This window comes from Ranitomeya variabilis, chromosome 6, assembly GCF_051348905.1.
Source record: "Ranitomeya variabilis isolate aRanVar5 chromosome 6, aRanVar5.hap1, whole genome shotgun sequence".
In the NCBI taxonomy this organism is placed as follows: Eukaryota; Metazoa; Chordata; class Amphibia; order Anura; family Dendrobatidae; genus Ranitomeya; species Ranitomeya variabilis.
In genome coordinates, this window is record NC_135237.1 from 202,319,050 (window position 1) to 202,336,264 (window position 17,215).

Sequence of the window (17,215 nt, forward strand, 5' to 3'; positions counted from 1 at the left end):
TTTTGTTATTGTCATTGATATTATTTATCTTGTTGTTTAATATTACTGCAGTACACTGAAGAAGGTCAAAATCTCTGACCGAAACGTTTGTACGAGTGGCTGCCATTAAAACTTTTCATATAATTACAAGTTGAGTGCCAAAGTTTATTCTATATACTTGTGGGTTTGGGAACCCTCTTTGTGCACCGCCACAGCTGTGCCACGATTTATCACACTATATGTACTCACCCTTCCGTGTGCACGCTGTTCACTATGACCTCACTGGTTTTTTCATATAATCAGGAGGAGACTAATTCTATTCTTTCTAAGTCCAATCTATCTAGTGACTTCCTCAAGGTCCCACCTAGGGAAACCAGGGGAAGGGATCTTGAACGGGAATCACGACATCTGATCAATTTGGAACTACACTGTGCAACATTGTCGGAATATCTTAGAGTCAATCGCATCCCAAGGGGCCTGAGAGTACCTCTGCGACCAACACTGTTCAGCGACTCCACCGCCTTTTGCTCCAGATTCGAGCAAATACTCAACAAGTGCTCGTTTGACTTAATGACACTAACTGTTGAACATTTACAAAGTGCTATCACTCAATCCAGCGATACTATCAAAAATATTGAGTCACAATTAGCCTCATCAAGTACTGCAGAAGAATTGGGCACCCTTAAAGCCAGAGTACAGACTGTCATTGAGCAACACAAAAGAGACACTGAGAATAGAAAAAGGATTAAGTTCCAGAGGGATTTAGAAGATTATGACAATAACCGCGTCTATCACTGGCGCAATAACCTTGTTCCCCGCTCTGACCCCCCTAGGTACAACCAGTATTCATCAAACGAGGCATCAACATCTGGATCAGACACAGACAGAAGGGACAATCGTACCAACACGACTCGCCATTTTTTAGATCAACGCAAGCGGTACCCAAGGAGAAAAGGACCCGTCGGAGCCAGCGGAGGAAGAAATCCAGATTTCTACAGAGTAACACGCTCCCAGGTACTAATTCCTTAGTTATCAATATCTCCTCAAGGACACTCAGCATTGCTGAACACAATCTCTTGCAAAAAGGACTCTCGTTTTGCCCATATTCTAAATTAAGTACATTTGGACTGGATATGGAGTTGCAGCGGTTTTACCGCCGCATTAGATTATTAACGCACTTTGCTAAGGGTAATGATACACGTAGTGTTCTTCCATCCACACATCAGGCCTTGATATCCATAGACCAACTTGGCCTTCGTAACAAGAGTACATATCGTCCACCGACAGAGTCACACGCGGTGGAAACCTTCATTGGGTTTATAGACAGAGCCTTTACCCAACTCCGGCGAGATGCCGAAGGAGGCAAACTACACTACTCCCCCAATCTGTCGAATATCGACACTCAGGCATCACGGGCCCTATGTGAGGACAAGACCATTATTATCAAACCCGCCGATAAAGGCGGAGCCATAGTGGTAATGAACAAGACTGACTACATTCAGGAAGCCCATCGTCAGCTCAATGACAGTAGGGTCTACACCAAATTGAGCAGAGACCCGACAAGTGACATACGTAACCACATATTGGCTACACTTAAAACATATTCTGACATGGGAGTGATTGATTCTAAAACCAAAGACTTTCTCACCAAAACAGATCCAGTGACGCCCGTACTGTACTTACTCCCTAAGGTACACAAGAGCCTTATCAATCCACCGGGCCGACCAATCATTGCAGCGACTGACTCAATCTTGTCCCCTCTTTCCATATTTTTGGAAAAGATACTCACTCCTCTGACACAAAAATCCCAATCATACCTACTTGACACTGGGGCTTTCCTTAAGACATTACAGACACTGGGCACTGTCCCGAGTAACTCCTTTCTAGTGTCCTTCGACGTGAAGGACCTCTATACATCTATTCCCCACAATCAAGGTATTAATTGTGTCAGACATTTGCTGACTGCATCGGAATTACACCATGACACGATTGATTTATGTCTGGAACTATTAACAACGGTTCTCACCAAAAATTACTTTCTGTTTGAGGATACTTATTACCTCCAAGCGCAAGGGACCGCCATGGGGTCCAACATGGCACCCCCATATGCAAACACTTATATGACCACCTTCGAGGAAGAGGTGGTATATTCCAACACCCTCTTTAGAACCCATTGTAGAACTTGGAAAAGGTTCATCGACGATATTTTTTGCATATGGACAGGGCCATCAGACTCTCTGGAAGAGTTTTTTGAGACCCTAAACGCCTCCTGGCCCGGCCTCTCTTTTACCATGACGAAAGACGCACATCAGGTTAACTTTCTTGACACCCTTGTATTGAAGGATGCGGGTGGCAATATCAGTACGGATTTATACAGAAAGTCCACTGACCGCAATAGCCTGCTTCATTATAAAAGCTTGCACCCCACAACCACCAAAAATGCCATCCCCCGATCCCAGTTTCAGAGGGTGGAACGTATTGTCACCAACCCTATCAAGAAACAAGAGAGGTTAGACGAGATGTATAATAAATTCACTGAACGGGGATATCCACCGGATGTATTACATAACGCCTTACATCCAGCCACCCGTTCTAAACAACCCGTGACGAACCGAGTACCTTTCGTACATACGTACCATCCCTACGTCCACATACTTCACCACAGCATTAGGAAACATTGGAAGATACTACAGGAGGCATATCCAGACATACCTGAGTTTCGCAATCATTTCCTACCATGCTACAAACGATCACGCAACATCCGTGACACAATGGTCAAAGCTGACATTGGCTCGGGCTCACGATCTTCCACCCAAAGGTTTCTCTCCAGACCTAGGACTGGCACATACCCATGCCTCCACTGTAACCAGTGTGGTAATGTTTTGAAGGGAGATCATTTCTTTCACCCACATTCAGGGAAAAGATACCAAATAAAAGATTATAGCACTTGTGATACATCTTTTGTAGTGTATTCCATTAAATGCCCATGCGGCCTGTTATATATTGGCGAGACCTCACAACCGATACGGGACCGTATCAGTAAACACAAGTCCACAATCAGATGTAAAAACACGTTGTTGCCATTACCCCATCACTTTATTGACGCAGGACATACTATACCTCAGCTCAGATTTCAGGTATTAGAACATGTCCCAATACCACGACGGGGGGGCAATCGTATCCAGATCCTCAAAAGAAGAGAGGCCTTCTGGATACACGAGTTGGAGACCTTGACACCCAAGGGTCTCAACAGGGACTATGATCTCCTGGCATTCCTATAATGGTCATTGATGATTCCCTTGTAGCGGCTTTGGTATAACAACTGTCATTATATTGTTCCTTAATTATGCACATGTATATACTCATGTCGACAAACAGTGTATTAATATGCAATTTTGTTTTACAGAATTCTCAATATTGAATGTGACGGCACGGAAATGTTCACATCCTGTTCCTCCCTCCCTCTGGACCCCTACCTCAGCACCTTGGTCTCTATTTTCTTATTTACTCAAAACTCCTTTTTATTATCATTTACATGCCTCTGTTCGGATGTTAGGTGGTTTGTGTGTAGTGACATACTATTATATACAGTTATCGCTGCTTCCACTATCTTAGTAGTTCCTTTAGCTCCTCCCACACTTTGCCAATCCCACCGCCCGCTCCTTAGGCATACTTTAATGAGGTGGAACGCACCTCCATTACTATTATGCAGCGCTGACACGCACAGTGTCACCGGTACTCATAGCGCGTCACTTCCGGTGACGCACTTCCGGTTTCGCGCCATGGACAGTCCCGCCCCCCAGGCATATAGCGGCGCTTCTTTTCCATGGCAGTACACATTAGAACCAGCGGTGGACACCGCGTTCTGGATCCAGCCCTCTGCCTGCACCCGGTAAGACCTGTCACCACAATCAGCGCTCCTGCACTTTTAGCCCTGTCATTCTCCATTTTAATTGGGACACTTTCCCCCTACAGGCTAAGGTATCCTTACATTTGAGTCCATCCTTGGATTCACATACCAGTGTGTATACCGTGGTTCACTACCACATTGGGTATGTACTTATATAGGATCATTATGGGAACCTCTCTTTGCCATATGTACTTAATGCTGTATCTATATATTTGGTTCCACATCGCGGTCATTCTTGGACGATTCAGGTCCACATAGGTGAATGAACTATCTATTCATTTCATTAGATCCTATTTACTCTCCAGACGTTCACAGCACGGTTCAAGATACCGTCTTTCACCAACGTATCCCCATCCATATGGTCACTTGGGTTAGTTCTCTTATTTAACATTCTATTACGACCCCCACTAAATGTACCCAGCTTAATAGACACACTCTCTTCTTTAGGATCCACATAGGACCTTATCCTGATCTCCAGCCACACACTAATAGTGTCTTAGGGACCAAGGTATGAGTGCCTCTCTATATTCCTTTTTACCATCCCCATCCCTTTTCCCATCCATCACCATATATGCACAAATATATATCAGTCTCCTCATATTCTGTTATCCCTATGTATTGTATGGTTTTTTGATTTTTTGTTATTGTCATTGATATTATTTATCTTGTTGTTTAATATTACTGCAGTATGTGGAACCTTCTGACTGTCCTGGGGTGGATTCTGTGGTGGATAGGTTGCAGCGGATCTGGAATCTTGTGGTGGACAACTTGAAGTTGTCACAGGAGAGGGCTCAGCGCTTTGCCAACCGCCGCCGCGGTGTGGGTCCCCGACTACGTGTTGGGGATTTGGTGTGGCTTTCTTCCCGCTTTGTTCCTATGAAGGTTTCCTCTCCCAAATTTAAACCTCGTTTTATTGGTCCTTACAAGATATTGGAAATCCTTAATCCTGTATCCTTTCGTCTGGATCTTCCTGTGTCGTTTGCTATCCACAACGTGTTTCATAGGTCCTTGTTGCGGCGGTACGTTGTGCCTGTAGTTCCTTCTGCTGAGCCTCCTGCTCCGGTGTTGGTTGAGGGCGAGTTGGAGTACGTGGTGGAGAAGATCTTGGATTCTCGTCTCTCCAGGCGGAGGCTTCAGTACCTGGTCAAGTGGAAGGGCTATGGTCAGGAAGATAATTCCTGGGTGGTCGCCTCTGATGTTCATGCGGCCGATTTAGTTCGTGCCTTTCACGCCGCTCATCCTGATCGCCCTGGTGGTCGTGGTGAGGGTTCGGTGACCCCTCACTAAGGGGGGGGGTACTGTTGTGAATTTGCGTTTTGCTCCCTCTAGTGGTCATTAGTGATTTGACTCTGGAGCTTCTGTCTTCTCCTATATGCTCACCTGGGCCGTTAGTTCAGGGGCGTTGCTATATAAGCTCTCTGGACCTTCAGTTCAATGCCTGGCATCGTTGAAATCAGAGCTAATCTGTTGTGCTCTTGTGTACTGATCCTGGTTCCTGCTTGTTAAAGCTAAGTCTCTTCCTTGCTTTTTGCTTTTGTTTTGTTTTGTATTTTTGTCCAGCTTGTTCCTATCTGTATCCTGACCTTTGCTGGAAGCTCTAGGGGGCCTGGTGTTCTCCCCCCGGACCGTTAGACGGTTCGGGGGTTCTTGAATTCCCAGCGTGGATTTTTATAGGGTTTTTGTTGACCAAATAAGTTATCATGCTTTATTCTGCTATTAGTAAGCTGGCCTCTCTTTGCTGAACCTGGTTCATTTCTGTGTTTGTCATTTCCTCTTACCTCACCGTTATTATTTGTGGGGGGCTTGTATCTTGCTTTGGGGTCCCTTTCTCTGGAGGCAAGAGAGGTCTTTGTTTTCTTCTCCTAGGGGTAGTTAGATTCTCCGGCTGGAGCGAGTCATCTAGCGATCACCGTAGGCATGATCCCCGGCTACTTCTAGTGTTGGCGTTAGGAGTAGATATTTGGTCAACCCAGTTACCACAGCCCTATGAGCTGGATTTTTGTATCTCGCAGACTTACACGTACCTCTGAGACCCTGTCCACTGGGGTCATAACAGTATGCCAGGCCCGTATTGAATGTATGATGCATTGCAGAAGTGGGATTATAAGAAAGAAAATTTTGAGTTTTTTTTTTTCCTCTCTCATTTTTTTTTTTCTTTTCCCCTTTACCTCAGAGTGGCTTAAGCTTGCTGCAGACATGAATGTCCAGACCTTGATTACAAGTGTGGACCAGCTTGCTGCTCGTGTGCAGGGTATACAAGATTATGTTATCAGAAATCCTAGGTCTGAACCCAAGATACCGATTCCTGAACCGTTTTCAGGAGACCGATTTAAGTTTAGGAATTTCAGGAATAATTGTAAATTGTTTTTGTCCCTGAGACCCTGTTCGTCTGGAGACTCTGCTCAACAAGTAAAAATTGTTATTTCATTCTTACGGGGTGACCCTCAAGATTGGGCTTTTTCGTTGGCGCCAGGAGATCCGGCATTGGCTGATATTGATGCGTTTTTTCTGGCGCTCGGTTTACTTTATGAGGAACCCAATCTTGAGATTCAGGCAGAAAAAGCCTTGCTGGCTATGTCTCAGGGCCAGGACGAGGCTGAAGTGTATTGCCAAAAATTTCGGAAATGGTCCGTGCTGACACATTGGAACGAGTGTGCACTGGCTGCTAATTTTAGAAATGGCCTTTCTGAAGCCATTAAGAATGTTATGGTGGGTTTTCCTATTCCCACAGGTCTGAATGATACCATGGCCCTGGCTATTCAAATTGACCGGCGGTTGCGGGAGCGCAAAACCGCAAATTCCCTCATGGTGTTGTCTGAACGGACACCTGATTTGATGCAATGTGATAGAAAAACCGCAAATTCCCTCATGGTGTTGTCTGAACGGACACCTGATTTGATGCAATGTGATAGAATCCTGACTAGAAATGAGAGGAAAATTCATAGACGCCGGAATGGCTTGTGCTACTACTGTGGTGATTCTACACATGTTATCTCAGCATGCTCTAAACGTATATCTAAGGTTGTTAGTCCTGTCACCGTTGGTAATTTGCATCCTAAGTTTATTCTGTCTGTAACTTTGATTTGCTCACTGTCATCTTATCCTGTCATGGCGTTTGTAGATTCAGGTGCTGCCCTGAGTCTTATGGATCTCTCATTTGCTAAGCGCTGTGGTTTTATTCTTGAACCATTAGAAAATCCTATACCTCTTAGGGGTATTGATGCTACGCCATTAGCAGAAAATAAACCGCAGTATTGGACACAGGTTACCATGTGCATGACTCCTGAACACCGCGAGGTGATACGTTTTCTTGTTTTGCATAAAATGCATGATGTGGTTGTTTTGGGGCTGCCATGGTTACAGACCCATAATCCAGTCCTGGACTGGAAGGCTATGTCAGTGTCAAGTTGGGGCTGTCGTGGTATTCATGAGGATTCCCTGCCTGTGTCTATTGCTTCTTCTACGCCTTCGGAAGTTCCGGAGTATTTGTCTGATTATCAGGATGTCTTTAGCGAGTCCAGGTCCAGTGCATTGCCTCCTCATAGGGAATGTGACTGTGCTATAGATTTGATTCCAGGCAGTAAATTTCCTAAGGGAAGACTGTTTAATCTGTCGGTACCTGAACATACCGCTATGCGTTCATATATCAAGGAGTCTCTGGAGAAAGGACACATCCGTCCGTCTTCTTCCCCTCTTGGTGCGGGATTCTTTTTTGTGGCTAAAAAGGACGGATCTTTGAGGCCTTGTATTGACTATCGGCTTTTAAATAAGATCACTGTCAAATTTCAGTATCCTTTGCCGCTGTTGTCTGACTTGTTTGCCCGGATTAAAGGTGCCAAGTGGTTCACCAAGATAGACCTTCGTGGTGCGTACAACCTTGTGCGCATTAAGCAAGGGGATGAATGGAAAACCGCATTCAATACGCCCGAAGGTCATGTTGAGTACTTGGTGATGCCTTTTGGGCTCTCTAATGCCCCTTCAGTTTTTCAGTCCTTTATGCATGACATTTTTCGGAACTATCTGGATAAATTTTTGATCATTTATCTGGATGATATTCTGGTTTTTTCTGATAATTGGGACTCGCATGTGGAGCAGGTCAGGATGGTCTTTAAAATTTTGCGTGAAAATTCTTTGTTTGTCAAGGGATCAAAGTGTCTTTTTGGGGTACAGAAGGTTCCCTTTTTGGGGTTCATTTTTTCCCCTTCTGCTGTGGAGATGGACCCAGTCAAGGTCCAAGCTATTCTTGATTGGACTCAGCCCTCGTCAGTTAAGAGTCTTCAGAAGTTCTTAGGTTTCGCTAACTTCTACCGTCGTTTTATCGCTAATTTTTCTAGCATTGTGAAACCTTTGACGGATATGACCAAGAAGGGCTCCGATGTGGCTAATTGGGCTCCTGCTGCCGTGGAGGCTTTCCAGGAGTTGAAACGTCGGTTTACCTCGGTGCCTGTTTTGTGCCAGCCTGATGTCTCGCTTCCCTTTCAGGTTGAGGTGGATGCTTCAGAGATTGGAGCAGGGGCCGTTTTGTCGCAGAGAGGCCCTGGTTGTTCTGTTATGAGACCTTGCGCCTTTTTCTCTAGGAAGTTTTCGCCTGCTGAGCGAAATTATGATGTGGGCAATCGGGAGTTGTTGGCCATGAAATGGGCATTTGAGGAGTGGCGTCATTGGCTCGAGGGTGCTAAGCATCGTGTGGTGGTCTTGACTGATCACAAAAATCTGATGTATCTCGAGTCTGCTAAACGCCTGAATCCTAGACAGGCCCGCTGGTCATTGTTTTTCTCCCGTTTTGACTTCGTTGTCTCGTATTTACCAGGTTCAAAGAATGTGAAGGCCGATGCTCTTTCCAGGAGCTTTGTGCCTGATGCTCCTGGAGTCGCTGAACCTGTTGGTATTCTTAAGGATGGAGTTATCTTGTCAGCTATTTCTCCAGATCTGCGACGTGTGTTGCAGAGATTTCAGGCTGATAGGCCTGATTCTTGTCCACCTGACCGACTGTTTGTGCCTGATAAGTGGACCAGCAGAGTCATTTCCGAGGTTCATTCCTCGGTGTTGGCAGGTCACCCAGGAATTTTTGGCACCAGAGATCTGGTGGCCAGATCCTTTTGGTGGCCTTCCTTGTCAAGGGATGTGCGGTCATTTGTACAGTCCTGTGGGACTTGTGCTCGAGCTAAGCCTTGCTGTTCTCGTGCCAGCGGGTTGCTCTTGCCCTTGCCTGTCCCTAAGAGACCTTGGACACATATCTCCATGGATTTCATTTCTGATCTTCCGGTGTCTCAAGGCATGTCTGTTATCTGGGTGATATGTGATCGCTTCTCCAAGATGGTCCATTTGGTTCCTTTGCCTAAGCTGCCTTCCTCTTCCGATCTGGTTCCTGTGTTTTTCCAGAACGTGGTTCGTTTGCACGGCATCCCTGAGAATATTGTGTCAGACAGAGGATCCCAGTTCGTTTCCAGATTCTGGCGATCCTTTTGTAGTAGGATGGGCATTGATTTGTCGTTTTCGTCTGCTTTCCATCCTCAGACTAATGGACAGACGGAGCGAACTAATCAGACTTTGGAGGCTTATTTGAGGTGTTTTGTCTCTGCTGATCAGGACGATTGGGTGACCTTCTTGCCGTTGGCTGAGTTTGCCCTTAATAATCGGGCTAGTTCCGCCACTTTGGTTTCGCCGTTTTTCTGCAACTCTGGTTTCCACCCTCGTTTTTCTTCGGGTCATGTGGAACCTTCTGACTGTCCTGGGGTGGATTCTGTGGTGGATAGGTTGCAGCGGATCTGGAATCTTGTGGTGGACAACTTGAAGTTGTCACAGGAGAGGGCTCAGCGCTTTGCCAACCGCCGCCGCGGTGTGGGTCCCCGACTACGTGTTGGGGATTTGGTGTGGCTTTCTTCCCGCTTTGTTCCTATGAAGGTTTCCTCTCCCAAATTTAAACCTCGTTTTATTGGTCCTTACAAGATATTGGAAATCCTTAATCCTGTATCCTTTCGTCTGGATCTTCCTGTGTCGTTTGCTATCCACAACGTGTTTCATAGGTCCTTGTTGCGGCGGTACGTTGTGCCTGTAGTTCCTTCTGCTGAGCCTCCTGCTCCGGTGTTGGTTGAGGGCGAGTTGGAGTACGTGGTGGAGAAGATCTTGGATTCTCGTCTCTCCAGGCGGAGGCTTCAGTACCTGGTCAAGTGGAAGGGCTATGGTCAGGAAGATTATTCCTGGGTGGTCGCCTCTGATGTTCATGCGGCCGATTTAGTTCGTGCCTTTCACGCCGCTCATCCTGATCGCCCTGGTGGTCGTGGTGAGGGTTCGGTGACCCCTCACTAAGGGGGGGGGTACTGTTGTGAATTTGCGTTTTGCTCCCTCTAGTGGTCATTAGTGATTTGACTCTGGAGCTTCTGTCTTCTCCTATATGCTCACCTGGGCCGTTAGTTCAGGGGCGTTGCTATATAAGCTCTCTGGACCTTCAGTTCAATGCCTGGCATCGTTGAAATCAGAGCTAATCTGTTGTGCTCTTGTGTACTGATCCTGGTTCCTGCTTGTTAAAGCTAAGTCTCTTCCTTGCTTTTTGCTTTTGTTTTGTTTTGTATTTTTGTCCAGCTTGTTCCTATCTGTATCCTGACCTTTGCTGGAAGCTCTAGGGGGCCTGGTGTTCTCCCCCCGGACCGTTAGACGGTTCGGGGGTTCTTGAATTCCCAGCGTGGATTTTTATAGGGTTTTTGTTGACCAAATAAGTTATCTTGCTTTATTCTGCTATTAGTAAGCTGGCCTCTCTTTGCTGAACCTGGTTCATTTCTGTGTTTGTCATTTCCTCTTACCTCACCGTTATTATTTGTGGGGGGCTTGTATCTTGCTTTGGGGTCCCTTTCTCTGGAGGCAAGAGAGGTCTTTGTTTTCTTCTCCTAGGGGTAGTTAGATTCTCCGGCTGGAGCGAGTCATCTAGCGATCACCGTAGGCATGATCCCCGGCTACTTCTAGTGTTGGCATTAGGAGTAGATATTTGGTCAACCCAGTTACCACAGCCCTATGAGCTGGATTTTTGTATCTCGCAGACTTACACGTACCTCTGAGACCCTGTCCACTGGGGTCATAACAGAGTCCTTAAAGGAGCCGAGTAGAGCTGGCTCAGAGTTCTCTAAAACGAAAGGAATGTTATGTCTATACTATGTATAGTAGCGAAAGGCAGTAGGCCCCGGCTGAACGGGGCGGTCCTGTAAAAGAAAGGAGAGGCAGTAGGTCTGGTGCCATAGGGACAGGCGGTCCTGCAGGTTCAAAGTAGGAGAATGTGAAGTTACCTTGCCCTGTAATGTGATTATAGGAAGGCCTTTGATAGACTAAGAGTGTAAGTTTCTTAAAGGCAATGTTAATTTATTGTTCCAGTATTTGCACTAAGTAGAATACCCGGTTGGGTAACAGGGGTTATGTATAGCCTGTAATTTATAAAGTTGACTATGTTTGTAACGTTAAAAGTGTTCTCACCTCCCATAAAGGGAAGCCTGTTCAAGTATGCTTATTGTTTTGCACTCAACAAAATTGTATGTCTTTTTGCTAATCTGTATTGTTGTTTTTCTTCCCAGTCCCGGAGTACTGTGTTTAACCAGGGGGGAGTGCAGCGCCCCAGAGTCCTGGTCGTTGCAGTACTGTGGCTCCGCCACTAAGGGGAGCCATGGTACGTTCGATGGCACTGAAGGAGTTCTTCCAATCAGGTATCACAGACACCAATATGTTTCACAGCAGGGCCTCCGGGGGGAGCTAAGGGTGCTATTCATTAGGCCACTCCCCACCATAGTGGGTAAACTGGGGGTCAGGCAGGAAGTTAGTTAGAATGCTGACGGGATTGAACGGAGCAACACCTGGTGGCAGAGGGTGTTGTGAAGGGAGAGACGGTAGGGTCTCTGCCAGGGGTGGGATCCTGGCAGAGGCTTGGCATTGAAAGAACGTAACGGGACCGTGCCTGCTCAGCATAGCGGCAGTGCCCAAGAAAGGACTAGAAGCGAGACAGATTGTGCTGAGTGAGAAACGAGATCAAGCAGAAGGAGAATACCAGCAGGGGTTTTGTTGAAAGAGGCAGCACCTTGCTGAGGCGCATTACCGGTGGCCGGAACGCCGAGGGAGTGGAATAATATACAGCTTTAAGCCATACTCCAAACAGCGGCAGGACAGTCAGTCTCAGGCGGGCTGTCTACCACATATCACCTATGAAGTCTTGGGGGGCAATTGCGGGAGAGGGGCGTCTCTAGGGTCCCGGAAGAACTCCAGGCCTACCTGACAAACGGGTGCCGTTCTTACTGTAACATCAGGAAGGGACGGAAGATTAGCAGAAGACCAGTTAATCGAGTTGTGAGGGAACTTAAGAAACAGACACAACAGTTGTGGGGTACTTTCCGTAAGCACAGCAGGGAAGGACTACAACACAAAGCGCTAAGAAGGAAGGCACAGATTTCCACCTGTGAAGAGAACTCTGGAGGTGCCATTGGACCGGCCGGACTTGCACAGCCTGGTGAACCGTATTCTGGACTGAGGACTCAGGGATCTCCAGTAAAGAGGTAAAAAGACTGCAACCTGGTGTCCTCGTTATTTACCGCGACCTGCACCCCACAACTGCACCGCTACACCACCATTAGCACCACTTATTTCACCGGACGTCCCCCACTGACGGACAGGGCCACGGACCGGGTCTAGCCACCGTGACAACCCCAGGACTGAGACCTAGAGGCCCGGCTCCGGGTACCCCTCGGCCCTGCGGCGGTGTGGGGGGCGCCGCATAAGCACAGCTGGACTCAAATGAAGGAATAGAACCATCTCAAGGAGGATCACAAGGAAATGGACAGCAAGTGACATAAATATGAGTGTCTGAGCAAAGGGTCCTGAATACTTATGACCATAAGATATTTCAGTTTTTCTTTTTTATTAAATTTGCAAAAATGTCTACATTTCTGTTTTTTCAGTCAAAATGGGGTGCAGAGTGTACATTAATGTGAAAAAAATCAGCTTTTTTGAATTTTCCAAATGGCTGCAATGAAACAAAGAATGAAAAACTTAAAGGGGTCTGAATACTTTCCATACCCACTGTATATGCTCTGATTGATGCAGTTTTGGTAAAAGGACGAGGAAAGAATCAGGGGTGCAGCACTGGAATGAAGGGAGCACATTTTTTTATTTGCTTTTTAATTATCTAGCATAAATCTTTAACTTCAAGAAATAATTTCAATTATGCAAAAGTAAAAACAAATATATAGATAGATATATATATATATATATAAAATACCCAGGTAATCCACCCGCTTCCATTACATTGGCCAGTGTTACATCATTAGACCAGACGTCATATTGCCATTTACGAAGCCCCAGAACGCCACATAGTACACGACCTGTATGCAGCCCTACTCTCATATTGAGATCCACTTCAGTCGCTTCTGCTACAGATCTGCAAGAAACAGAGAAATTTAAATTAAGTTACACTCCACATGGCAAACAATGAATTTGTTAAGAGCACATATTTGATGCATCATTTAGTTTTTTATTTATTAATGTATACATATTTAAAGGTGTTTGTTCACAAATAAAGTTCTTTTAATCAATATATCTTGGAATAATAATAATTTCCACGACTGGATGTATTTAAATAAAATGTTCCTGTGCTGAAATAATGAAATAATGTGTCTCTGCAGTGTACTGTGTAATGGCTGTTTCTGACCGTACAGGGACATGGTCTGATTATATCACAGCTCCTGGGCAGGAGAGGACACAAGGGAGAATACATACATTTGTGCCCGGGATCGCAAATAATTCTTTCTTTGAGGTAAAACATTGTTTAAAAACAGGCAGAAAAATGCTCTATCTCACAAAAAATCAGATGTGATCCCATGCTGTAAAGTCTACAGTCAGACACAGCCATTGCACAGCACACAGCAGGGACACATTCATAAAATCTCAGCACAGGACCCCAGAATGGAAAACGCCAGAGGGTGCCGGATCCGTCGCTGTCTGTTTTTTTTCAACGGACACAAAGACCGTTTATATGTCTATTTTCTCCGGCCACCGGAAAACCAATTTTCGACTGATCTGGCGAAAAACGGATGAAACATGAGGCCATCCATCGCTAATACAAGTCTATGAGAACAAAATGGATCCGGTGGCAACTTTTGCCGGATCCGTTTTTTTTTTCAAAATTTGCCGGATTGTGCCTGAAGGCAAAAAAACTGATGTGTGAAAGCAGCCTAAGTTTGTCTTAGCCATGGTGACTTTTATTAATGTATTGTCAATGTGTAATATTAGGCAGTAATGTGAAACATATTTAATTATTTACCCCTTGAATCCTCCATATCACAAGTACAGTAAACCACACACAATTACAGTTTCACTCTGTTCTGAGCAGCTGTCTCTGACATATGATTAATTTGGTAACAGTAAACCTTATTTTGCACAAAAATGTTCCAAAATTGTAGTGGTGCTGGCACTTTGGATGTGGAATCATAAAATGCTTCTTTTTTAATAGATACAGTGCCTACAAGTAGTATTCAACCCCCTGCAGATTTAGCAGGTTTACACATTTGGAATTAACTTGGCATTGTGACATTTGGACTGTAGATCAGCCTGGAAGTGTGAAATGCACTGCAGCAAAAAAGAATGTTATTTCTTTGTTTATTTTTTTTTTTTAAATTGGGAAAAGTTTTTTCAGAGGGTCATTTATTATTCAACCCCTCAACCCACCAGAATTCTGTTTGGTTCCCCTAAAGTATTAAGAAGTAGTTCAGGCACAAAGAACAATGAGCTTCACATGTTTGGATTAATTATCTCTTTTTCCAGCCTTTTCTGACTATTTAAGACCCTCCCCAAACTTGGGAACAGCACTCAAACATGGTCAACATGGGAAAGACAAAGGAGCATTCCAAGGCCATCAGAGACAAGATCGTGGAGGGTCACAAGGCTGGCAAGGGGTACAAAACCCTTTCCAAGGAGTTGGGCCTACCTGTCTCCACTGTTGGGAGCATCATCCGGAAGTGGAAGGCTTATGGAACTACTGTTAGCCTTCCACGGCCTGGACAGCCTTTGAAAGTTTCCTCCCTTGCCGAGGCCAGGCTTGTCCGAAGAGTCAAGGCTAACCCAAGGACAACAAGGAAGGAGCTCCGGGAAGATCTCATGGCAGTGGAGACATTGGTTTCAGTCAATACCATAAGTAACGTACTCCACCGCAATGGTCTCCGTTCCAGACAAGCCCGTAAGGTACCTTTACTTTCAAAGCGTCATGTCAAGGCTCGTCTACAGTTTGCTCATGATCACTTGGAGGACTCTGAGACTGACTGGTTCAAGGTTCTCTGGTCTGATGAGACCAAGATCGAGATCTTTGGTGCCAACCACACACGTGACGTTTGGAGACTGGATGGCACTCCATACGACCCCAAGAATACCATCCCTACAGTCAAGCATGGTGGTGGCAGCATCATGCTGTGGGGCTGTTTCTCAGCCAAGGGGCCTGGCCATCTGGTCCGCATCCATGGGAAGATGGATAGCACGGCCTACCTGGAGATTTTGGCCAAGAACCTCCGCTCCTCCATCAAGGATCTTAAGATGGGTCGTCATTTCATCTTCCAACAAGACAACGACCCAAAGCACACAGCCAAGAAAACCAAGGCCTGGTTCAAGAGGCAAAAAATCAAGGTGTTGCAGTGGCCTAGTCAGTCTCCTGACCTTAACCCAATTGAAAACTTGTGGAAGGAGCTCAAAATTAAAGTCCACATGAGACACCCAAAGAACCTAGATAACTTGGAGAAGATCTGCATGGAGGAGTGGGCCAAGATAACTCCAGAGACCTGTGCCGGCCTGATCAGGTCTTATAAAAGACGATTATTAGCTGTAATTGCAAACAAAGGTTATTCCACAAAATATTAAACCTAGGGGTTGAATAATAATTGACCCACACTTTTATGTTTAAAATTTATAAAAATTTAACTGAGCAACAAAACTTTTTGGTTTGTAAGATTTATGCATCTGTTAATAAATCCTGCTCTTGTTTGAAGTTTGAAGGCTCTAACTTATTTGCATCTTATTAAACCTGCTAAATCTGCAGGGGGTTGAATACTACTTGTAGGCACTGTATATACTTTATATACTATCCACATTTTCAGGCATCTGCAGATACAAGTAGTCTTGAAACCTTTCCCCGGCAGTTAGGGTAGTTCCACTATATACAAGTACAGTACAGATCAAAAGTTTAGACACACCTTCTCATTTAAAGATTTTTCTTTATTTTCATGACTATGAAAATTGTAAATTCACACTGAAGGCATCAAAACTATGAATTAACACATGTGGAATTATATAATTAACAAAAAAGTGTGAAACAACTGAAATTATGTCTTATATTCTAGGTTCTTCAAAGTAGCCACCTTTTGCTTTGATGACTGCTTTGCACACTCTTGGCATTCTCTTGATGAGCTTCAAGAGGTAGTTACCGGCAATGGTCTTCAAACAATCTTGAAAGAGTTCCCAGAGATGCTTAGCACTTGTTGGCCCTTTTGCCTTCACTCTGTGGTCCAGCTCACCCCAAACCATCTCGATCGGGTTCAGGTCTGGTGACTGTGGAGGCCAGGTCATTTGCCGTAGCACCCCATCACTCTCCTTGGTCAAATAGCCCTTACACAGCCTGGAGGTGTGTTTGGTGTCATTGTCCTGTCGAAAAATAAATGATGGTCCAACTAAATGCAAACCGGATGGAATAGCATGCCGCTGCAAGATGCTGTGATAGTCATGCTGGTTCACTGTGCCTTCAATTTTGAATAAATCCCCAACAGTGTCACCAGCAAAGCACCCCCACACCATCACACCTCCTCCTCCGTGCTTCACGGTGGGAACCAGGCATGTAGAGTCCATCTGTTCACCTTTTCTGCGTCGCACAAAGACATGGTGGTTGGTACCAAAGATCTCAAATTTTGACTCATCAGACCAAAGCACAGATTTCCACTGGTCTAATGTCCATTCATTGTGTTCTTTAGCCCAAACAAGTCTCTTCTGCTTGTTGCCTGTTATTAGCAGTAGTTTCCTAGCAGCTATTTTACCATGAAGGCCTGCTGTACAAGTCTCATCTTAACAGTTTTTGTAGAGATGTGTCTGCTGCTAGAACTCTGTGTGGCATTGACCTGGTCTCTAATCTTAGCTGCTGTTAACCTACGATTTCTGAGGCTAGTGACTCGGATAAACTTATCCTCAGAAGCAGAGGTGACTCTTGGTCTTCCTTTCCTGGGGCGGTCCTCATGTGAGCCAGTTTCTTTGTAGCGCTTGATGGTTTTTGCCACTGCACTTGGGGACACTGTCAAAGTTTTCCAAATTTTTAAGACTGACTGA

At 45.3% G+C, this 17,215-nt stretch overlaps 2 protein-coding genes across 2 annotated transcripts in view; one reads left to right on the plus strand and one right to left on the minus strand.

The window, feature by feature from the left end:
- Positions 1-17,215, minus strand: part of ADCY1 (adenylate cyclase 1) — an 839,277-nt gene that overhangs the window by 292,580 nt on the left and 529,482 nt on the right. The window contains exon 6 of the mRNA XM_077269394.1: positions 13,140-13,298. Coding sequence (XP_077125509.1) covers positions 13,140-13,298 — 159 coding nt within the window. The remainder of the gene's footprint in view (positions 1-13,139; positions 13,299-17,215) is intronic.
- LOC143781064 (uncharacterized) lies at positions 244-3,658 on the plus strand. The gene is made up of 2 exons (XM_077267614.1): positions 244-993; positions 3,386-3,658. The coding sequence occupies exons 1-2, from the start codon at positions 253-255 to the stop codon at positions 3,398-3,400; spliced, it is 756 nt and encodes a 251-aa protein (XP_077123729.1). The 5' UTR covers positions 244-252; the 3' UTR covers positions 3,401-3,658.

Bases quoted from the DNA above. Each gene is read 5' to 3' on its own strand.
- LOC143781064 (XM_077267614.1), top strand. From the start codon at position 253: ATGACCTCACTGGTTTTTTCATATAATCAGGAGGAGACTAATTCTATT.